Source organism: Acanthaster planci, linkage group LG08, assembly GCF_054643075.1.
Source record: "Acanthaster planci isolate LZ-2023a linkage group LG08, COTS_SCS, whole genome shotgun sequence".
Lineage (NCBI taxonomy): Eukaryota > Metazoa > Echinodermata > Asteroidea > Valvatida > Acanthasteridae > Acanthaster > Acanthaster planci.
The window spans coordinates 2,338,231-2,362,471 of NC_141784.1; the positions used below are offsets into that span (position 1 = coordinate 2,338,231).

General features: G+C 42.0%; 1 protein-coding gene across 4 annotated transcripts in view; it reads left to right on the forward strand.

Annotated features, from left to right (window-relative positions):
- Positions 1 to 21,550, forward strand: part of LOC110976060 (neuropeptide CCHamide-1 receptor-like) — a 45,711-nt gene extending 24,161 nt beyond the window's left edge. For 2 of the 4 annotated variants that reach the window (XM_022229019.2, XM_022229021.2), the window contains exon 2: positions 16,437 to 21,550. In XM_022229019.2, the coding sequence (XP_022084711.1) occupies positions 16,517 to 17,563 (1,047 nt within the window). In that variant the 5' untranslated portion in view covers positions 16,437 to 16,516 and the 3' untranslated portion in view covers positions 17,564 to 21,550. Of the gene's footprint in view, positions 1 to 7,641; positions 8,064 to 13,366; positions 13,546 to 16,436 lie in introns of those variants that run through there. The other 2 variants (XM_022229020.2, XM_022229022.2) reach the window with 2 other exon arrangements.
- The last annotated feature ends 2,691 nt before the right edge of the window (positions 21,551 to 24,241 follow it).

Below are 24,241 nucleotides of genomic sequence, written 5' to 3' on the forward strand. Positions count from 1 at the left end.
TCAACTCTGGAACGTTGGCGCATAGGGACCCCTATTACTTAGAGAGGCCAGGAAAGGCATTCCGCACCACAAAACAAATCGACCACAAGTGGTTTCCCGTGGGGGTCGTAACACTTACTAAGAGGGGAAAACCGCCCCATGGAGCGATGACCCGGCCGCTTTATTTGTCGAAACCTGAGCGAGTTTTCCAAGAGATCACGCTGAGAAACCGCGCTCTAGTCAATCTTCGGTTTCGTCACGTGTAACTTGCAGGGTTCGCTTGAGAGGAATCTCTTGTTAGTTCGATTTCATCCCATGAAGAACTGTTGTTATTTTGAGAGTCAGTAAAAGCGGTTTTTGCCTTGTGTATAAATGCACAGGCCTATGTATAGTATCGCGCTGCGCACCATTTTCCGTGAGTATTGTTATTTCTTTTTACAAATATACAAGACAATACAATAGAAAAGCCCCCCCAAAAAAAATTAGAAAGAAGGAGTATATAACCTTTGCCAGCATGGGCAAGAGATGGCAAAAGTGCCCATATACACACCCCTTTGTGCCGGCAAAGGAAACGTAAAATATGGTATAATTTCTAAGAACAAACGACAAACAAACCTAAAGGTCGTTAAAGAATCTATTGAAAATATATTGCACATTAAACTGGATTGAAGTTGTAAATCATCCAGATCATACACACGCCAATAACAAGACAGATACCAGCGGGGAGTTGTAAAATAGATCTAATAAAAAATACAAATGACCAAACAAGCGTAGAGTTGCGTAGGGTGTCATTGCATGAGTTATCGCATGCGGTGATATTTCCCGGCGGCATGTCTCTCCCCTGCGCACGTTCCGACCAAATATTGTACATGTAGCCTACATGTACAGCACGCTTTGACTGCCTGTACTACTCAAGCCAAAAAGTTGCGGTTTTATTGTTCAAAGTAACCCTCTAATATGGAATATATTCTACATTAGAAGGTCTGACAGCCTTGGAACTGGGGAATTGAAGAAATATGGCACTGAACCTTTGGGCCGGACTCAGGGCTTCCAATTCTGAGAAAGTTAGATGCAGCCGGGTCTGAAAGTGGTACTATTTAGCTGTTTTGCAGAGGGATGCATTTTCAAAATGGCTAATTTCCTTCATTTTAGGGGTGGTCTGCTTTGGGTGAGAATTTCTTTAAAATTCATTGGTCAACCGACTAAAAATTGAAAAGAAAATGAAAGAGGACATGTCGAACTTCGTTTTTCTGTGCAGCCTGAACACCTATGAGAGTTGTGAGTATTTCTTTAAAAATTTCAAAGTACGGGGATTTATCACTGCTCTCTATGGGAATTTATTTGCTGCGGTGCACCCCTGAGATCCCTTCAGAATAGCCTCCGTGTAAGCCGAGAAACGATGCGCCATCTTATGGGATTACTAGACCCAAAGGGAGCCGAGCAAAGAAGGCAACAGCGGCTAGTACAGAGACGGACGTACAACGGAAGAGGCCTCCCTATAAAAAAAGTTACAAACGGCAATGCCCGCATACCAAATCTTCGTTTCGTAAAGTAAAAAAAAGAATTCCACAAAAAAGGAAAAAAAATAATAGTGTTTTAAAAAGAAAAAAACACAAAATAAAAAATATATATATAATGAAAAAAATGAAATAAATTTTAAAAAATGCTGGCACTAACAGGCTTTTGGAGGTTAATCATAAGACAAAGGACAAGTATTTCTGTTTTTCTCACATAATGTTCGAAAATCGACGCGAGTGTCTCTTCCCCTGCGTATGTTGGTTTCAAAAACGAAACACAACAAAACCAATGAACAAAAACTCGATGTATTCATTTGGCAACTAGATACATGACTGAATGTTTTAGCACAATGGTCTGACAACTTTTGCGACGACACCACTGAATTGTAAATACAGTGTAATGTCTTCATTTGCTGTTCAGTGGATGAGACGCTGTTTCTTCCTTTAGAGTGTATCGGGTACCAGACTGAAGTGACTTTTCCTTTGGTATTCTTAGCCATGCGAAATGTGGCTAGGTGCCCTCGATGATGGCGTCCAAATTCCACTCGATTCTACCTCAACATTTTTGCTTTGATACACTCAGCCACTCATTAAGACAACCTGACACTGGAAGTCATTCCGCGCAGGTACTCATGTTTTCGGTACGCAAAGGTGGAATTTGTTTTAATTACGTGGACAGCATACCATCCCCATTTTGAAGTGGCAGCTGCAAAATGGAGATCTAGATTAATTGGTTCTAGATAAACTGGTAGATAAAAACAGTACCAGTTACATGTTAAATTCAGGACATGCGGGCTTTTCGCAGCATTTTGCTTGCCAATGACAGTGTAAGCACAAAATAAATGAAACTTCGAATAGAAAATAAAATAACAAAGTGGAAAAAAGTTAAATAAAACAAATACTATTATCTTCCTTATTTTGTTGAAGTGTCGTACTGTGGGTTATGATGTACGGCAGCTCAGTATGTCTACAAAAGCGGTTGATGCGAAGAACATACTAATTGATGAAGTCGTGCGTTGACTGATAAGTCGTGTAATTTAAGTCAAGCGTGCACGCAGTTCCTCAAAATGGACGCAGGTACGTGATCGCTGCAAGAACGAGGAAAGAAAAAGAACAAACACAAAATCTAAAACACAAAGAGTACTTGACAGGTATGCAGACAGGTACTTTGAGTTTAATGTGCGCAAGGTAAGTCGTGACACTCTGTGCTGGCAGATAGACCCCCTTGACTTCGTTGTTTACCCAGCCGAAGATCGTCTCCGGCAGCAATGGCGGGAGGGACGGCGTGGCGTGCGGGGAGGACAAGCCAAATAAGACGCACCGGAAAAAATACGGAAAAGGCACTGCGTGACAAAAATGGAAATACAAGGACAAAATAATGACAGAAGCAAGACAGCCATAGAACTCAACGACGTCAATAAGCCCGACAAAATGTCTCCACTGAAATCGCTCCAAAACGAGGGCTCCGCATCTGAAGTCTTGAATCCCAGGCCACTTTCCTAAGTTTTTCTAATCGAGCAAAAGACAAATATATCGATTGCCCGAGCTCACTTCAGTATACGTATGCAGATGAAAAAAACGTTGATATTCGAGAAAATCTTAAATAGAAGCCTAATGTGATTTTCATCTCGCCCCTCAAACAGCGCAGACGTCCTTACTGGGTTATCACTACAAAAAATCCCTTGAGTAGATTAGATTTAACTCTACCGCTGCTAATGCAAAATCTGCGATGCCAACCTAGATATTTTTCTTCTCTGGATTTGTCCGTGGTTGGAGCGCATTTTGTGCTCCTGTGAGAGGACTCTGATGCCGGATTGTACTCTTTTTCCCTGCGCATTTAAAAAAACAAGGTTCTGCAAATTGCTTGCTAAATGCACGAGTTGACCTAGGACATTCAAAGCTTTTCAATTAAGTTTGGTCCTGTAACATTTTTTAAAATGTTACGGGACCAAACTATCACTGCAGAAGCTTTTTATTGGAATTAGGATGCAACAATACTTTCTTGCATATAAAAAGTTTGTTTATGAAATAAATTCCAGTTCAAGTTGTGCACACGAACACGAGCAACATGTTTTTTCCCTCTGAACACCGCTCCCCACGGATTTAAAGACGGAGCAAACTCATTCGACTTTCACACCTCAGTTCGTTCCCCTGATGTGGTACTCTGTGGTCTCGGAAGAGACCGACTTCCGCTCTGCTAAGTTCTCCTGAATTCTCTTTGAAACCTTGCGACGGGAAAATTGCTTTGCTGGCCCTTCACATTCATTAACTCTTTGCTCCCCGGTGTCAACTCCCAGGTGTCCGCCTGTGATGGATTAATAGCGCTGGCGACCTGCGCTTGCCGGACCGTGAAAGAAAAGTAATTTCTGGAGCTGAGAAGCAGTAACAGTAGCCAATTAAAAAATTCACATTCCAGAAGGGTTGTTTGCAGTTATTGCAACTCATTATCCGATCTATATCCCTTCTCGTAAGGTTTAAAATGAAGTGAAAAGAATATGTTTACTGTGGATACAGCACGTTTGATTTTCTTCATTGCTGTTGACGTAACTTCATTATTCTCATATTTTTGGCTTCGGGGAGGAACGGGGGTCAGGAAATACCCACAAATCTTGGGTATAACTCGAGATGCAAGACGGATATTCTACCAAAAGAAACATATTTGAATTCATCTAAATCGTTTATCTGAAGCGCATTTTAATTTTGAGGATTGATGGAGGAAACCACGTGAAAAGCAAGAACATCGAATGTCGATGGCAAACCAGTCAGACACGTACATTGCATGTTTGATGAATAGATGGGCAAACACCATTTGACAAAGTTCCGATGTTATTACTCTAAGCAAATAAAAATTGACCTGATAACTTAAGTAGCACACAGCGAAGTAAAAGGTCTACTCAGATAAAAAACGTGTTGAAAATGGCAAATAACGCGGTGTGCTTGAGCTGAAGAAGTTTACCACGGTCGCTTCTGTTAACACAGGGCGGATCCAAATAAAGGAAACTCGGATTAAACCATAATTTATAGGAAAAGTGCAGATTTCTTAATTAAGCATTATGTGTCCCCAGAAAGGCCTGAATGCTTTCTTTGCAATGACACCTTGGTCATGTGCTCGATGTCACGGTTGAACAGGTAACAATTAATGCATTGTTGACCAATAGGTGAAATTTGCAATGTGGCAAGTTAGCATACACTAATGATGCACATTTGAATGTGCTTAGGGGTGCACCCCTAAAAATAAATTCCCATAGACACCAATGATAAATTAATTTAAATCAAATTATATTTCAAAATTCTTTTTAAAATACTTACAACTTACACAGGTGTCCAGGTTGGACACAAAAATTATGTTGGGCATGTCCTCTTTCATGTTCCTTTCAATTTTTAGTGGGTTGACCGATGAATTTTAGAGAACTTCTCACCCAAAGCAGACCGTTGATTATCTCAACGTTACGTCCACCATTGAGATTGCCATCAAAGAAACAGGGTCCAATCACGGTGTCATCTCCTCACAGACCTATCCAAAGAGAAATCTTCTCTTGGATCATTTTTACATCGAAACTGAAGTTGGGTGGGGTATGTATCGGAGCGGGCGGACATTCTGGCTATTGATTTTGGCCATTCATGAAAAATGCTGCTTCATCCCCAATCACAAGGTGCTCCAAGAATCTGGGATGCTGATCAAAGAACCACTGGCAAAATCTTAGTTGTCTGGGTCGATCTGCATCAAGAAGTTCGTGTCACCTTTGCATCTTGTAAGGGCACCAATGGATGTCCAATCAAACCATCTTGTGGCAAAAAGATGGCGAAATTCCAAGCCCATTTCTCCTGGCAGACACATGCGGGTCTCTTTGTAGCAACTCACAGACAGCCCCGACGTTTGCATCAGATCTTGCCGTTCTTCGTCGGCCTGAGAACCCTTGTTGAGATTCAAGCTTGTCCCTTCCCTTTGGCACTTTCGGATGTACATGTATTTCCAAATTGTCGACTTTGCGGGAATTTTACGGTCAGGAAAACGCTGCTACTTGCTAGGCTTCCAGTCCTCAACCACTCTGTTACCACAAACACACGCTGTTCAGTTGCAAGCTGCATTTGCTGGTCTGAGAAAATGAACAACGTTTTCAACTTTCAAGGAGTGTGCAATGAAATAACATGCTGAGGACTGCATAATTTGGAGGGCCCAACAAAAGCCCTACACTGGGCAGACAAGGTACTTTACCAAAACATCTATCTGGTGGAAGCCCAGTTCTAACATGGTTGATTGAACTGCTTCGTGCTCAGTCATCTATTACAGGAAAAATTGAATTTCTTGGTGTCACAAGAAAGAGGACATCATTAGTTAATAAATGGTCGTTGTCGATGTCCAAAATAGTTAACCATGTCCAAGATATCAATAAATTGATCTCGGTTTCCTTTAAAAAAAAAAACACACTGTACATTGTTACAATATACGTCGGGCAGGGCGAAAATCCAAAATCAAATTAAGATCTCCCCGAATCAAATCCATCCTTTGAAATGTAGCGGTCCGCAGTCCTTCTGCAGGATAGGAGGCGCAAAACCATGCAACAAAATGGACTCGAGGCGATTGTGGCTTGATTCCCTTCGATTTATTCCCAGGTGTCAATCAGCAATAAAATTGTAACCAAAAAGAAACCAAGACAAAAACCGTGAAGAGAGACAGAGGACGTATTGTTATTGAGTGATGGCTTACATGTACATCGTGATAAACGTTACATTCGCTATGCCCATGATAAATTCACACTACGAAATGTCTCTGTGCAATTATAAATTATCTCACCCTGACGTCTAAAAGTTTGCCCAAATTGGTATGAACTCTAAATCCAACGGGAAAAGGGCTTAAGTTATCCCACAAGGAGCCATGTTGCTCCGACTGCCAGTCTCAAGGTGCAAGTCTCAAGCGTGGGGAACTGTCACTGAGAAAAGCCCAGAAACTTCTCAGGTCCCGCCAAAATGTATCTGGGGTTTCCCCGGTGAGATAATTACTCTTGATGCGAATATGAACTCTGACCTGCCGGTCTCTGGCACGAGATCAATGCATGAGTAAGTATGAGCGTCCCTTGCCGTGTGCAGACTTAAATTATCTCTAAACCACGCCCTTCGGCCGGAAGTTGCTTACATTCTATTATTCCTACACGTTCCCTGCTTGAACACCATACGCCCCGGATGGCGACTTGAAATTTGGAACAAACACTGATTAAAATTCTAACAAATCAGGTTAAGGGTTATTTGAAAATTTGCTTAAGCGTCATAACAAGTTTCTAAAACACAAGTCAGAAAACTTGTAAGTACAATAACGAAAATATGCCACTGAAATAATATCCATACGTCTGCGCAAATGATGCTGGTGGCAGTTGGGCAAATTGCAAACAGTGGTAATTTACAGCAACATGTTCACACGTGTGCATGTGTGGGTGTCTTGTCATTTCTTTTTCCAAGCAGTATATCCACACCATCCCTCTCAATATCAGGGGCCACTCACAATTTGCAATACTTTTTACATTTTGACTTTTTTTCCATTTTTTTTAACCCATCCACCCCCAATTCCTATTTTAAAAATTGATTTTTCATCCAGTACATTGTATATGCATTTAATTTAAATTCAAGTACATGTAAAAAGCTATTATAATGCAACACAGTATGACAAGATGGTGGCTGGAATTGCAATAAAATGTGCAGGTGAAAGATACATATACATGTACTTTAGTGACGTTTTGTTTTAAAAATCAGCCTTTGCTCTGTCCAGAAACTCCGAAGGTTGTTCTATTTACTGCATTTATTGCACTCACGTCTGGGCAACTCTCCTTTCACTTTTTACGGGGATTTTCTTGTTTTTTGCCACAGCTTGATTAAAAAAATAACAAAAGTCTTTTCAGTACAGTGTGGGAGATATTCATAGCGCATAAATAGTGCAATTTTGAGCATATTCGATGGAAAGGTTTAGTCAATAATTCAGATTTTCTCTATAGACCGCAACACTATTTTTGCCCCTTTGAGTTTCGAGAGTGAAATAGGGAATAGCCACCAACTGACCAATCAGAGAGCAGAATCAAGATCAGTGATGTCACCCCGACCGCGAGAATGGTCTGTCCATGGCAGCATCCTGGTACATATTTACGACTGCGATCGATCGCGCACGCAACAGCCTGCCGTGTCCAATCCGCTCAGAAAAGGACCTCCCGAGCTACGGCTACGCCTACAGTCAACAATCGGAACGGAGACGTAGACGTAGCTCTAGCCAACAGATTTTGATGCAGTTTGCTGCTGTGCGGTTAGTCTTTGATTCAAGATGATGAACAATTCACTGTCATTAGCAATTTCATGGTTCTACGTTCACTGTGTGTATCGGTAGGTTTGTATAATATGCCTGGTACCCTGCTACTACGTGACCTTTTGATCACCGCAGTAAGTGCCTAGCTTCCAAGTCTAAGAGTAAAAACCACTTCCTTCCGTGAGGTTTCACGCGTGCACGAACAGGCAAGGTCTGTATACGGAAACGAAGTTGAAAAAGATTGCATTTTTGGAATGCTGGCGCGGTGCACACGCAATAAGGTAAGTAAAAAAAAATTATTCTCAATTTTAATATAAAAAGTGAATTTTGATTTTCAATTTATTTCCTTCACCCACCCACCCATTATTTCCAAAAAAAATCGAAATTTAAAAAACATTGAAAATTTTGAGCGGCCCCTGAAACCGTTGGATATTGAAGTGACAGACGTTTCAGAGCTCCTCTCTGAGGACCATGGACGGTTTATGTTACGTTTACATGACACAGTCTAAAATATAGTAAGCAATACTTCTGTAAGATACGCATGCTAAACTGTCTGCACTATTGAACAAATTCATCCAAACATACGTTATATTGTAACTTACAACAAAAGAAGTTATTCCGGGCCCTACCAGTCTTCCGTTCGTTAATGCTGTCCAACATATCCATTTTTTTCTGACGTGAGGGTATTATATACGACCCGCATTTTTTGCAGCAATCAAACCGTACGGTACACAGATTAGTCTCTCGGGTAGGGGATAGAGATGTTGGCTGGATCATAAACACTTGTTACGGTAACCGAGGTTTATTTATTCATAAAACAATGCAGCTGCTCCGTGACACGTTTGTGTAACCCATGGCCTCAAAATTGCTACGAAGACTGATAAATGACTATTCATTTGACGGATTGAGCGCCCGTTCTATTAGCGTGTATAGCGGGTGGCATGGATATACCATTCAAAGTGCCAACGCCCGATGACTTCTTGTCCCCACTTGAGATTGAAACAATCTGCAACTGGAGTAGCAATAACGACTTTGGTTTGTTTCAAGTTTCCGAATGTTCTAATGCAAATCAGAAGTGAACTGTCTCCTTCAAGAAAGTCCAGTATCTGGCGTCTTCTTCAGCTCTTTGTTGAGTTGAAAGCCGTAAATAGTTTGATTAAACACTTACACCCTCATCAGGTTAAGATCAACAGCTTCAAACATGTAATGCTTGTGCACCAGAATTGGTAAGGTTCTTCGACTAAAATTGTTTTCCCGCAGGTTCGGTAACGTTTTCTGCAACAAAGTGGTACATTTTGCACATGGAAAGCCAAAATGTGCGATGTCCTAGCTTCGTGGCATGAAAGGCGCTTGCCTTTCATGACGTTTGTTTCAAGAAATCTCACCCATATTCTGTCTCTCCATTGGCCGAGAACGTATCATGTCGTATTTTGCCGCGTACTTCAAGAAAAACTATCATATCTCACGGGGGCCTACTTCCGTACATTAGTATATTTATGAGCCAGAGCTGAATTTTTACTTGTACATTTACCAGCACTGTTGGTCACTGTATCCGCTCCGAGCGGAACAAAAGAGGGCGTGCTTTTTTGTGCTCACCATTGACCTCCATTGTGTAATGGAGATCAGTGGTGCTCACTGCATAGGGGTGCACTGAACCAATTCATGCTCCATTGAAAATAGTGTAAAATCAACCAAGTTTGGAGCCCCATGGCAGGCAACTGAAGTCCTGAGGCCTCTCAAACAAAAAACAATGTGTTGTTTGGTCCTTCAGATTTCATTTGATTTTCAATTTTTAGCAGGTTAACCAATGAATTTTTAATTATCCGCCCAAAACAAACTCACCCCCCAAAAAGTGAATGTTGCCAAGCCTTCCCAGCGGCCATTTTTCAAATGACATCCCTCACCTTCCTCGGGCTCTTCTGACTAATTTTCAATCCCATTTTTGTCTGATTTGCCCCCAGATGGGTGCCCCTGAATCTACAGAGATGATCCTGGGCCATACTGACACAATCTCACCATTTCTTGGCCCAAACAGACCCCTCTTTTTGAAACAATTTCTGGGAGTAATTTTTGTGCGCCTCCGCCTGGCGGAGAATTTTCCTTGAATTGGGACACTGCACCCATAGGCGCGCCATAAGGCAAGTATATGCGCGTTTGACGCAGAGCCAGCTCAAGGACGCGTAACCGATTTACTTCAGCATGTGTGGTCCTTTTTTGTTCGGCACGGAGCGGATATGATACGCAGGCGCGAACATTATTCCAGCTGCAAATGAAGAGTGCGCCACAGTTCTCATGAACACCAGTGATGTGTCCCTAGACTTTGGAATTCTTTTGAAATTACTCACGGTTCAGACTGCACAGAAAAATGATGATCAATATGACTGTCGTCTTTGAATTTCCTTTCAAATTTTGGTGAGTTGACCAATGACTATGTGAGAAATTCTCGCCCAAAGCTGACCACCCCCAAAACGAAAGATATTTTCCGGACTGTGAAAAGTAGCAAAGTTTGAATAAGCGTCCCTCTGCAAATGGCTACATAGTGCCACTTTTTGCACCCTATTGCATCCAAATTGCTCAGAAATGGAAGCCCCAATTCTCCAATTCCTTGGCTCTCAGAACTCTCTAATATCGAATATCTTGAGATTATAACTTAATTTATAAATACTTCAGACAGTTTAGCTATTCCTATTGGTCGAGAGCCCGTCACGTGGCCGGTCTATAAAGCAGACGACCCGTTCACGTTACACTACGCACGCACAGCAAGCACGCCAATGCCATGCACGGTCCATGGTCGTAACAGCTAGCATGGCTGTCAACTTGACGTCGATGGTAAAAATGGCATGCAACCATCACAGTTATCACCAGAATGCCCTTTCAGATGACGTTAAGCAATAATGTGGCAGTATTTATCGATTATTTTTGCTAAAAATGAGCTTAATGTAGCAGAGCTGCTGAGACACGTTGTCAGAGCCTCTTGTACAGTGTATGTGATTTCGACATGTCGTGATTCGAATCATACGGCTGTTTACTGTAATGCTTACGCTAGGAAATATGTTAAAGAAATTTTGAGTTTAGTCGTTTCAAAAGTTTATAATTTGAAACCCCAGTTTAATTCTTATCGATATTATAGTTTTCTTTTAATGTTGATAAATACAATCATCTTGAGTCTTGAAAAGAGTTGTAGCTGTGTTTACATTTATTACCCGTTTTCCTGGATTTTCAATGGCATTGACAACTGTAGTCTGGTATCCGATCTGGTTCATACCGTTTTAAATCGAGTTGAGGCAGACACAAGTCAGTTAAGAGTGGCGCGTGAACATGAATGAGGAAAAAGGCACCAAAAAGTTGCGAAACGACCAATTTTACCTACAAAATTCCAGCAAATTTGGCCGAATTCTACAAAACGGTATTTTGAATGGGAATAAAAGTGTGCCGGGCCGGCAGCACATGAGCTTTGAGAACAGAGTCTGGCCTATTTACGTCCACTGGGTGCATCCTGAAAAGATAAAGGAAAAGTTGAGGACGATGCCCTGGATATGAGGTGTAGTAATATTGGCTAAACGGAGAGGTAGAATGGAAGTTGACAAACTAGTTCGTAGGTGTTGTAGTCATGTCCTTTCCTAAGGTCCCCAAGAACACCGTTGAAGTAGATGAGCTAGAATAATCAGGCTCGAGGAATCGAGGCAGAGGTGCCTGTGCCGTAAATGTTTCGGCACATAGAGGATATGAGTGTGGAAGAAATGAGGCATATGTATTTATAACAGAACCATGATTTGAGTGTGAGTCTTTGTTAACATTAACAGGTGTCCATACTTGTCACTGCGATTCAGTGAAGGAAAACAACGTTTCGCGTTTAAGTTTGAGGTCAGACATTTTGCGCGAAACTATTTGTAGGAAAAGTTTGGTAGCTCGCCAGCTGCCATGAAGCGGAAAAAAATCACCGAAGTGATTATAGAGTAGTAAATAACGTTTTATCATCCAAACCAATCAGCTTCCGACAAAATGAAATGAAACTTTTCACAGACCAACGGATTCCTTCAAAATAACTTGTTTTGAGCCATGCACTGCAGAGTCCGAATGAAACGAGTACAGCCCATGTATTGAAAGGTGCTCTACATACCAACTGAACGATACAAGCCTCGGGCGTTCCCGTTATGATTGATAAAATGTTGCAGCCCATCAATTTTCAGTCCATTGATTCAAGCTTGTGACACCTCAGCTTTTCTTATCCAAAATGCTGCTGTTGTCACACTGATTCATCGCAAACGGCACACGTCTTTCCTGGGTCATGTTTTTCGACAAATTGACTTTGACTGGTCCAAAGTTTGTCCCGATGTCAAATCATCCTTGCCAACAGCCGATAACGTCCTCACAGTGCTGCTTCTTTGACAGTTGTGTATAAGTGAAGATTTTGACGGGGAGAAGTTTGCAAAAAACTGTTTTCTGTCAATAGTAAACCTTTAAAAACTGGAAGCAAAAGCAGTATACGATTGGAACGCTAAATTACCTAGGAGGCAAAGGCTAGACTATAGACTCAGCATAGGCCTATATGGCGCTGGATGCCCTGTCATTGTTTTTAATCATCATTGACCAATAACCACTGCTTCTTGCCATAGTATACAGCCACGTTTTTCATGGGGACACTCAGATTTATTCTTGCCCGTTGGTCCTGTAACTAATGCTCATGTCGTCACAGTAAATTGAACGAGGACAGCATGTTGTTACTGTTGGGGACGGGCCCGTCCCATATATCATTACCATCCCATCTGTCGTATAGTCGCCGTGATTCACTGGTAGATTCACTGCAATAGATCCGGGTCAACTGAAGGAGTACAATCAGAGCAGTGCCGGTGTCCTCATCTAGGCTGATGGACAGCGAGTTGCGACCAAGCAATTGGAGTGAATCGTCGAGACCTTATTTCACCACAAGTCAGCCGGGGAAAATTCATCAACCTCCTCTGGGGATTCGCTATATATTAAGCTTCTCTTGAAGCTAGATATATAGGGTTGAAGTCGCTTCAGCCGTAAACCTGAAAATTTCGGCTGCTTGCACGAAGCTCTATATAGCGTTACATTTTATTTGGTTCTCTTTCGCAACAAAATACGGAGAGAGATCTCAAATAAAGAGATTTCTGGTTTCTGATGACCAATATCGAGGGAGCAAAATTTGCGGGTTGTCTACACCGTATTTGCAAAGCACAATGTGCTGTAAATTGTTGTGAGTTTGTTGCCGAATGAAATCAACAACTTAGTATATGGGGCTATTTTCTCATTCCTCGGCTCTGAGCTATATTTAGAATGACCTACATTACATTCTGACCTTCATTTTACATGCGCATGCAGCTAACAACGTAAAGATTCCTACCCTATATAAGAAAAATAGTCCCATTTATTTGGCTCTCTTTGTCTTTTTCTTTCCAATGAAAGAGAGTTATAATTATTGTAATGAGAAGTTGTTTCGAATACCATTTTGTGTTTACTGGACTGTTTAGGTTGAAATCCCCATTTTATTCCGTAGAAGGTGTATTTATATTATTTGTGATATCCTTGGTGATGTGTACACGAGGTGCATTGCACACATGCGCACGGGATATCGCCGAGTTTCTCCGTTTAGTGGCTGGAAATATTCGTATGCCACTTGAGCATTTTCCCTGTTTATAATCATGTCTGCTCCCGTGTGTGCGACGGTGCGACCACGATTCAGCTGTAAAGGTGGAAATGGTGTCTCCACCACCTGTGGCGTGTGACATTCCATGTAATTTTGTGAGTACCAACTTGTACAGAGTGGAGACACTTTCACTATAAAACGTTTGGTGAGCTTGGTGACGCGTCGTTACCATAGGCACAATCGTAGGTAATTATCCCTATAGACAAACATAGTACGTCTGTTCGACGTTTGACTGCCATTGCAGTGTTTACACAACCCCTGCAGCCCCTCGTAAAACATGACCGCGCGTCTTGCTGTTTTTTTAATAAAAGCGTAAGCTTATACTGACACCGTCATGCTCTTGCGGCTCTTGATCTAAGAAACTTTGACGGATCAGTGGCGTATCCAGCGGGGGCGTGGGGCAACTTGCCCCCTGACAGGCTTGTTAAATTTTGTATCAAATTTTGATTTATTTATTTTTTACAATTGAGATACTTCATAGGTGAGTAGGCAAGAAAATAACCAGTCTACAGTATCACCACATATGGGAATAGTAACCTTTCCCTACTGGTACAGCAATTTTTGTCCAGCATCAATTTTAAATATCTCAAGTTGGCAACGACGAATTTTAAATGTGTTTTAGAACTTCTTGTGTATGTCAGGGTTTTTTTGGCATAGCCAATCAAACTGTTGCAACTGAAATTTTTCGTTAGTATTTTTGCTCCATATACTGCAACATTAAGAAAAATACCCCGTAACATGGAAACAACCATACAATCCGTTGCAGACTGCTAGAACAAGCCATGTGATTGGTCAGATTGCACGAGATTTGTGACGTAATAGGCCATCCAAATATGGTAATACTCCAGACTGCTAATCGGTACGTTATCAAATAAATAGGCTAGATTTTTCCCCCATTATTGTGTTGAATGAGCCCGAAAGTGCATTGCCCCCTCCCCTGGATACGCTATTGTGATGGATCTTTATATCCCCCTTATCCTAAAAAATAAGTTTCCGGTTTCTGGTCAGGATCAAAAAGTGGTGCAGCGACGCGGCTTATTTTAGCCTCACTTTATTTTTCTGGAAATGATTTACATGTACGTATAACGGGCGATCTCCATCGTGACTGCATACACACGTTACGCTGGCCGTTACCAACACTAAAATAGACTGAGCCTAGCACATTCTAACTATTTAAAAGCATTTTAAGCTTGTACACATACACAGGACTTGAGACCACCTCGTTTGTCTGGTTCCCAGGTGTAAACGTGTAATACAGAAATGACATCATCTGACAAAGAGTGTCCAACTAATGTAGACCTATGGGGAACTACAGGGACTCCTTTACTCTACATAAGACTCAAGCGTACTCCATCAAAAACGTGTTAAAATTACGAAGTAGCACACTAGCAAAATTCCAGTTGATCAACCAACTTTGGTAGCTTTTGGACATTAACGTTTTATATATACCAAATGAAAAACTTTTTTATTTTGCCGACGCGCAGGTCTAGGGCCGACGCGCGCGCTGACCAGAAACCGGAGACTTTTTTTATTTTGGTGTAAGTGGCAATTGAACTTTATTTAAATCGTGCTGATTTAAAGTGTGATCTAAATTTTCCCGTTTAACTTAATTTGTCAGAGAGATTGTACTAATATCTTGTAATCCTGATTTCATCAGTCTCCAATTATTTCACTAAACTTTAGGATCGATTTCCCAAATCCTGCTCTGACACTTCAGCACTCATTTCACTTTTTGTATTATCTTCCAGACACAGTAACTAATTGAGTGACTTAAGTAACAGTGCAATTGGTGAATCAGTGAGCCAGTTCAGTATTCCAACAGCGCATGCCCAGCAGAAGGATATTCAGGCACAGCGATTTGGACGGATAGGCCTACGCAACGCTTGGCGCAAAATAATGTTGACATGCATAATTATGGAAAGGCGTCTTTATCATGTTGTCAGACTCAGTTATAGAGGTTTTTCACGTGACGTCACCCGACTGGCAAAGGCAGCTCAAGAAGCGTTCCAAGTCTGCAGCGACGCTTGCATTTCGAATCTGCGTCTTTCAGTTGGTAATTTCATCACGGTACTCAAGAATGCCGAGAGACTTCAAAGGCGTGCGCATTTCCGCGCAAATCTGTCCAGTTCGTAAGTGACTTCGTCATACACGCGGACGTGTCACTGATTGCAGGCTTCCATTGGACGAACACTAAAGTTGCACTTTAACTTCCGGTTTCATGTATAACTCTATGTGCTGTAGGCGTGGTTTAAACTGAAGTGACGTCACACTTACGAACCGGATTGAAAGCTGACCGTCAAAAATCACGGGACTGACAAACCTCTATTGTTATAATGTTTAGGTCCTGACTTTAAAAGAAAATTTATTAATAATCACCCGATATTACCAGATCACGATGCACCTGGTAATAGCCAACCGTGTATGTGCCTAACATATCAATTGAACAGGCGCAGTGGATAGCCCAAGAGAGTTATTTAGTGATAAGTGCTACAAAACGATGTTGACTTCAAAATTTGTCTGGAAGGTTTGCAATATACGCGATCCTGCGAAACAAACTATTAATCACCCGTCCCGAAATAATGTTTACTTGAAGTTTTCGGAAGCACTCACAGTCCATTAATGAGTCCTTTCTCAGAAAATAAGGATGACCTGTATTCTACGATCAAAATGTAAGTGATATGAAATTCATGCATGTGGCGAGACTCATCGACAGGAATACCGTCAAAAATGTGTAAAGCTCACCCATCATAAGACGGCTCGTATACCTTACAGTTCAGTTATTTTACGAAGCAGAAACTTTGTAAACTAGCTTTCTAAGACGAAATGCGACAACTCCACTTCCTTGAACCTATCAACACTGATGGTCGAATGATATACGGTTCAATTTTCACAGAACAATTTCAAGACATGCCACTCGAGTCTTCTCTACCATGAAGATACCAATACAATTTTACTGACTAATATCCCTTCCTGTTTCTCCATCTAGGAAACGTAGCAAGAAGCAGACGCATTGAAACAGAGTGTTCGTCTCATCAGCTGCCCCCCCCCCTTCATGCAAGAGGCAAGATGACAGCGGAAGAGTATTATTCTTCGTATAGTTATTACGGGAACCTGTCCCACTTCTTCATGGGCGATGACAGCGTTGACTGGGTGGCGATCGACATTTTCATCTTAGCGGCTGTCTTGGGGTTGCTGGGTAATGCCAGCATCATCGTGGTCATCCTCCTAAATCGGGAGCTACGCAGGTCTCAGATTAACGCCTTGATCATCCAGCTGGCCATCGGGGACTTTCTGTTCCTCCTCTCGACGGTTCCTATCAAGATCGAGCACGAGATCTATCCTTTCTGGCAGTTTGGAACTGCCGCCTGTAAGGCATATCGCTTTGGGGAGACCTTGGCCATTGGTGTGTGTGTCTACTCTATCACGGCCTTCAGCGTCGGTAGGTTCTTGGGAATCGTCATGAAGAAAGGCGAACGGAACTTCACCAAAGTACTGATAATCACCGAGTGGCTGTTAGCTATCACTGTCGCTGCACCGATCATCTTCCTGGTGACCCTTGTCGACACGCCTACCAGAAGCCACGCCTATTGCCAGTTTTACTACGAAACGACCGCTGCACGGGTCTACGGTGTTTTCTGGTTCAGCTTCCTATACGTCGTCCCTCTAGGCCTCATCGCCTACACCAACATCCTGGTCATTATCAAGCTCCTCCAGAGCACGAGGAAGTTTTCCGGGGAACAGGTCAACCGCTCGCTGCTCAAACAATTTAGGATTCGCCGTAACCGGGCGGCCATGTTCATCCTGATTACGGTGTTCTTCGCCGTCTTTTGGATGCCGTATTACGCGTTCCGTTTCTGGCAATTCGTAGGAAAAGACTCAGCAGTCGGCAACCAACCCCTGAGGGTTCTTGGAAAACTCCACTACTATGCCGCCATAGCCAACTCTTGCTGCAACCCCTTCGTCATGTACATGATGAGTTCAAAATATAGGATGGCTCTCTGCTGTCGATTGCCGGCCCACAGGATGGGGGTGGCATCGGGAAATTCTATCCGGGGAAGTCGAGCCAAAACGACTCGGTTCAGCCTCTCTGTAAGGTCCAAACAACCGGAATAAAAAAACGACACAGAGTTCCCAGATCCAGATTGACATTTAGAAACAGAAAAACTTTCCGCCGATGTTACAGGCAGGTATCACGTTAACAAACCGGAAGTTTGAACAGGAAATGAACGAGACGTTTTTCGACATTGAGCCGACGGATTGGCCAAAAAGCCTTGGGTAAGGCAAGTCAAAAATAAGAACAGCTTCTGGGACCAAAGTCCTACATATTTGCCTGGTTGTTGTCGAGGAATAGTGTCAAAAATCAACTGTGACTTGAAAAAAAATCATTTACTCAGCATTATTATTCCAAAATGAATACACCGGCCAGCCAACTGTTTCCCTCCAAGCATTTCTGGCTGTTATTAGTCGGCCGCGAGGAACTTCAGTCATTGATGCCCATCTACTTGGCCAGATCCCTCTCTTTGACGCCGGCATAAGAACGCTTTTTCGGGGGGGGGGGAGATCTGCAAAAACCTATAATAACTAGCAAACTGATATACCATTAACAGTGGGAAGGTTTAATTACAAGGTACGTTCGTGCACTGTTTCGGACTTCAACTCCATTTGAACTTTTTTTTTCGTTTCTCTCGTTTTTCCCCCGACTTTCATTTTTTTCCCAATTTTTCCAAGTTCGAATACGACTACTCTGATCAAGCGTGGTCGAGTGCATTTATTTTGATAAGTAAAAGTGTGGGTGTGGGAAATGAAATGCAAATACAAAATACAAAGAGCAGAAAAAACAAGCTCCATTCTGTTTTGCCGGCATGGAAATGTTACTGGATCCCAATCCTGGCCAATGGATCATTTCTTGGCTTTGCCAAGTCGATGGGAAAACGATTTCCGATTTCGTTTAACAGCGATCTTTAACGACTGAGTAGGTTCGCTGCTTGAAAGCTCAGTTTATTTCATTTTAATGCAAGTGTGCCCAATAGTACCCGGTTACTGCGTTGAGCATTTTAGTACACGTAATTCGTTTATCTATAATGAACGATACCACAACCTGAATGTGAGTTTCCTAAACTTGAACACGGTAAAATTATTCACAGTGGAACAGTGCATTTTAGTTATGTACATACTTTCGATAGATTCCTATACTCGATGTCAGCTGTCGAAAACAATTATTTTCTAGACGAGTTTGAAGAGAGTATATTATTTTACATTCCCAGAGACGGCAAGGGATGTGATTTCGACTGTGTTTTCGCGTAGCTGGTGATGTGAATTATTGTGCTTGTGGGTTTAATGGATACTATAGGAGCAGTTGGTGAACAGGTACAAAAGGAAATGTTGGTTGGAGGTGAATGATACATGGGGTGAGGAGACACGGTGAGATAGGGGCGGGAGACGGGATGAAAGTGATTCACTTGAGGGAGTGTCATTTCCTGTCCTTCACCTTTCTTTAATGAAGTTGAAATACCATCCGAACAAGGACTGGATTCCAAGAGCTTGGTCGAAAGTGGATTTATAAGTAGCGGTGGGTAGTCGAATGGAGTGATTTGTGATAAGTCAGTCGAAGGGAGGGAGAATCTATGAATGTCTTTTACGTCTTGGGGACAGAATCAAAAAGGAAAGAACCATTCGGGAGGGGATATCAAGACAGTGTGTTACTGACAGTGGAAGAGAGGGCAGAGGAATGCAGAAACAACGGTGGCGTGAAAAGAGAGCGAGATGCAGGTGAATCTGTCATAAATGTCATAAATATTTAGAGCACTTTAGTTGTCACCTTCCGCCGAACGCGTGCGATGCGAACTAACTTTCGGCCAATCACTTCTAGAAATATTCCTCCACCTTTACGGTTCCTTTTTTTACTCAGCGCGCAATGCGAACTTTCAGCCAATCACAGCAAGAAATGTCCGAAGCAAGACACCCACCCACACTTTCACATTTGCAACTGAATAGCCTTTGGTGTTAAATCTTTCAATAATAATGTAGCCAGCAGTAATCAAATATAGTGTTGGGCGCCAGCATCAACTGAATTAATCTGGCAGGGTGTCCCCGTGCGACAATTAAGAGTAATTTATCTGTCTGTTTTCATTGCACTACTGGCATTTTGCTAGAGAAACATTTTGGAAATGGTGAAGGTCGATGGTCGGTTGATCCAGTGAGCGAGACAGTATGGCTGACTCTCTGAAGGAATCCAAGGCTTCGCTCATGCTCAATCATGCGCGTGTTTGTCAGCGCCCATACCCAAAGGTCACAATCCGCCTCAAGCAGAAGCACCCCCTCATCGGTTGAAAAGAGGCATGTTGGTTGGGAGTGTTCATTTTGTTGGTGGCGACACTACCGCTACGCATGCATTTCATACAGTCGATCATGAACTAGCCAAGTGCATTTCCCACCAAAGGAGCCGCCATTGCAAGGAAAAATTGCGCCCTTTTTGGTCCCACTCTGGGCCCATAGGTTACCTAAATCATGATGAAAGGTGACAAAACTAGACCTTAGTCCAATGTTTGCACTAAGGAGAAACCTTCCCATCATAGCCGACCCTTATAATGAAAATTCTGTCTTTATCCTACTTTATTTCTGTATCATTATCAATCATCTATTTTAATTCTCCTTTGAGTAGCTAGCTTTTTGTTTTGTACATGTTAAGATAAGTAGAATATAGTACAATTAGTAGGTCTTAGATGTAATGAGCTAATCGCAATGATGTTCTGGTGTGCCTTTCGTATATACTTAGGATAAGGAGTGTTTAACTTTTGGCGAAACGCAAAGCTGTTAAAGCTATATTTGGGGTATAGGCCTCTCTCTTTCTACGTCAAAGTCGTATTTTGGTGTTCGTTTACTGATTATTAACCATGACTGGAAGCCAATACAAAGCAAAGGAAAAATCCATGTGTGAACCAATCACAAGCTATCATCAAAATACTACACTATAAAATGCCAATACAAAATGTGCGTTTTGAGGCAAACACTGAGCGCAACCATAAATTGTAATATTTCTCAAATTTTTGGCCGCACATATGGCAATGCTAGAGGGTCTATTCATGCTTTGAAAATGAAAGTTCGTGTTATATAACGTACTATACATGTCTGTGCTACGCAATATAATGTACGCACTCTTAATAATAAATGATGTATTATCCGAATGATTGTAAATATAAACCAGTTGGCATCAAGCTATCGTTCTATTAGAATAGGAACGAATTGGTTTTAAGACTATGTGGAATTACTTATTTCGTTTAGGTTGTGACAAGCCAAAAGTTTTCAAGCGTGTTATCAATGCTGTACTTGCACTGTATTTTTAGGAACAACATCAGCAAATCCGAGAACTGTAGCATTTATTTTATCAAAGATAAGGGGATATACAGGGAGATTATTGACCGCAATGGTAGATATGGCTTAGGCCTACAGCGTATCGTTTTGGTCGTGCCAGAAATACAGATTCCAAATTATTGTAGGTAAAGTTTCATTGAAATCGTTTCCATAAAAAAAAGTGTGGGAGCAAATCTTAAGCATGGACTCCGATGTATGTATGCCGAACAATATGTACACATTTTCAATCATTATTAACTTTTTAAAATTTTGAATTAGTGATTTTTAGGGTAGCCAAAAATCTTTGTGCCTCTTTAAATAATTCATTACTGGTGTGTGTAATAAGTCTACAAATTGTTAAGTCTGTAGACAACTAGTGGGAGACTGTTTTTGAGATTCTTGTTGGCTACAAGCACAGGTCCCTCGTGACTGGCTCCTTGTTTGTGTCATTTTGAGCATGCGCACACTAGCTCAAATGGGACACAAACAGTAGAAAAGAGCAGGTATGTCTGTAGTCACCAAGAATCTCCGACGTCTCTCATTCTGATAATTCTTTGGTTCGGTAGAGGTCAGATTTATGTAATGTGGCATTTATGATCTGCATGCACAGTACTTGGCACGAATTTGAAATGAATTCTTCTAGGGTGTGTATAATGTTCTAGGCTATATCCTTCTGTTAAAAACCGAAACGTGTGTACTGATCAAAATGATGCATTAAAGATAACCAATGGTATTGGTGAGTGCAGTGGATATCAATGTATTTGAAATACCATTTTGCTGGTCACGGTCTCAGAGATGGAACTCGTGCATTACCGTAATAGCGATGAGACCGTTATTCCTTCTTGTCCATGGTTTCAAGGAATAATATTGACATTAAGAGTTATGGATGGAGGTGACACACTTTGAAATTAACAAGTAACAGTTTTTCAAATATCGCTATATTTAAAAAAAACAAGGAAAAAGCCTAAAACATGTAAAAGTTAATACAGTTTTACAGACGATGTGCAGAGCTTTAAGAAACATTATGTGTTTTGGGCACTGAATTCTCCAGTGCAAAAGCACTCGGGAATTCAAAGTTTAATACTAAAAATTACCTACAATATTCGTACAAAAACATAAAATAAAGCTGTATAACAGAGAGGCAGGCGAGTGAAAAATGGCTATATTACTATGCAAATTGCGATCCGATCTTCTGTAGTCATAAGAAATTCCAGAGTATTGCGAAGTTCGTGCCTCTGGTTAATGATTTTAGCGGCGACTGGCTTCCGCTTAGAGGCGATTGTATGTACATAATGTATCTGTCGCAGTTTAGTTTTCAGAAAGTGTGTTTCTTGGGATAATCAGTGGCGTCAATCGAGCTGATTGAAACACTCGCCTGATGTACTACATCCTCGACTGCATATAGCTACACATACCACACATTTGAACTAGGGCACGGGCTCGAGTGTGTTACGAGATATATCTCATCGATGCTGATCTACGTGTATATACCGGCAATGACTGTGCCGTCCGCGCATCAATCACTGACCGTTCAGCAACTGAAGTAGAGCGGTTTGATTGCGGCTTCCCTCCGATTTCCGAAGTACATGTAGCAGCTTTCTGGATATCCACCGTGCTTGTGTAGCCTATATTGCGCATGTCCACTGTAATATTAGACTCGCGTTGGAGCCGTTCATCGGTAGGCCTCAATACCAACAAGTAAAAAAACCAGCAACTTGTGTGAACTGCGGTATTCGAGCGGTTAAAGCATTCATGGTTTGTGATCTGTGGGGTGTGGGTTCAAATCCTGTGTGGAAATTGTGGACGGGGAGGATTTTTTTCTGGAAAATGTAGTCCGAATGTTACATACCGGTAAAGAGCCTATAGCTAAGAAGCTTCACACGTGAATGGTTGGTTGAGCCCAACAGCGGCGTAGTGAAGGCATTTTCTTGGGGGGGGAGCCAGGGTCAGTTTGCCGATTGGTCGATGCACGTCAATAATTCATGACGTCAACTTCAGTTTCATTTGCCGACTGACCCTATATTTGCCGACTGAAAAGAATTATTGGGAGTGCAACACCCCCCCCCGCTCGCTACGCCGCTGGAGCCCCATACATGTGTGCATGGTTGTGAACGGTACGTGGTTTGGCTTCATGGATTACGTGTGATTGCATTTATAGCTCATTCTTGCCTTCCTTGCACAATATCTCAAACACGTAAGCTGATGTTTCACATCAGACAGGAGGTGAAAATAGTCTTAGGCAACTTAAAGACTTTACAACTGCACCATCGTTCTCCAGCTGTAAAGTATGATCTAAATAAGAGGCCACGTACACCCGCATCTGTGGTGGTATCAGCATGACACAGATCGAATATGATGCAACGACAAAGACAGATGTAGCCAGTCGCTCGCTGGTTGGTAATGCACGAAAATAAAACATGCGTTACTCTCCTGGTGTTTACCAGTTTTGAGAACTTGACGCAAACGTCACTAAAGCCAACCACGGCGCAATTAATCCGGAATACAATCAATCACTTCCACGTCTTTACATTAATCCGCATTCTGTCGTCATCACGGATCGCCCTCCACCCTACTATAGTACAGTGCACGTGAATATTGGTCAAACTAGCTGAGAGTATAGCTCATGAAAATGTCATTATCCCGATCGACATTCCATTCCTCAAACGTTCACTTCTCTTGTTTACTGCCTGTCAAGAACCCATACAGTAAAAAACCGTGGGGGCACTTCAACTGGGAGAAAATTGAATACCCAGATGTTACTGCCGTGCGTTTCCGCTAGAACTTGTGAGCGTGTACACAGAAATATCTGAAGTTGACATTTACACATTAGTGTCAGAAAAGACCATGAGCAAAGATGTTCAGTCTTTTTCAGATAAGCCAATCTCTTGAACCGTGGCAAAAAGTCAACCAACTACGCTGCAGTGCCTGACGCAGATGGACATGAAAAGTTTGCTGTCTGATGACAAGAAACTTCGAAGTATTGACATGGTTACTTCGGAACAAAATCAGTGTATGGCGATATAATTCAGGGGAAAGAAAAGAAAGACTCGATAAAAGTTCAGCTGTAAGGTTAGACTGACTCTGCCGACCGCCGATAAGATTCATCTGTACGTTCCGCCGCCGGGAAGGTACAAACTGCAGTTTGCAGACCACCACCTGCGTTTGAAATTGACAATTTATGACGAAAACGGGAAGAGGAGGGCTTTTATATTTGTTGCGTTTTTGGTGCCTTTCTCTCCATACGAATATGATCCTCTCTGACCTATTTAATTTAACACGGACGGATTCACAAGCCCCAGATGGAGAAATCCATGCACTTCCACTGAAGCAAGGAAGAGAAAAACAGGTTCAGTTGTGCCCGGGGTTACAGATGGTAAAACCAGGAAAATCATTTCATTTGCCAGGATTGCGCAGTAGATTTGCAAGGGGGGGGTTCATAGT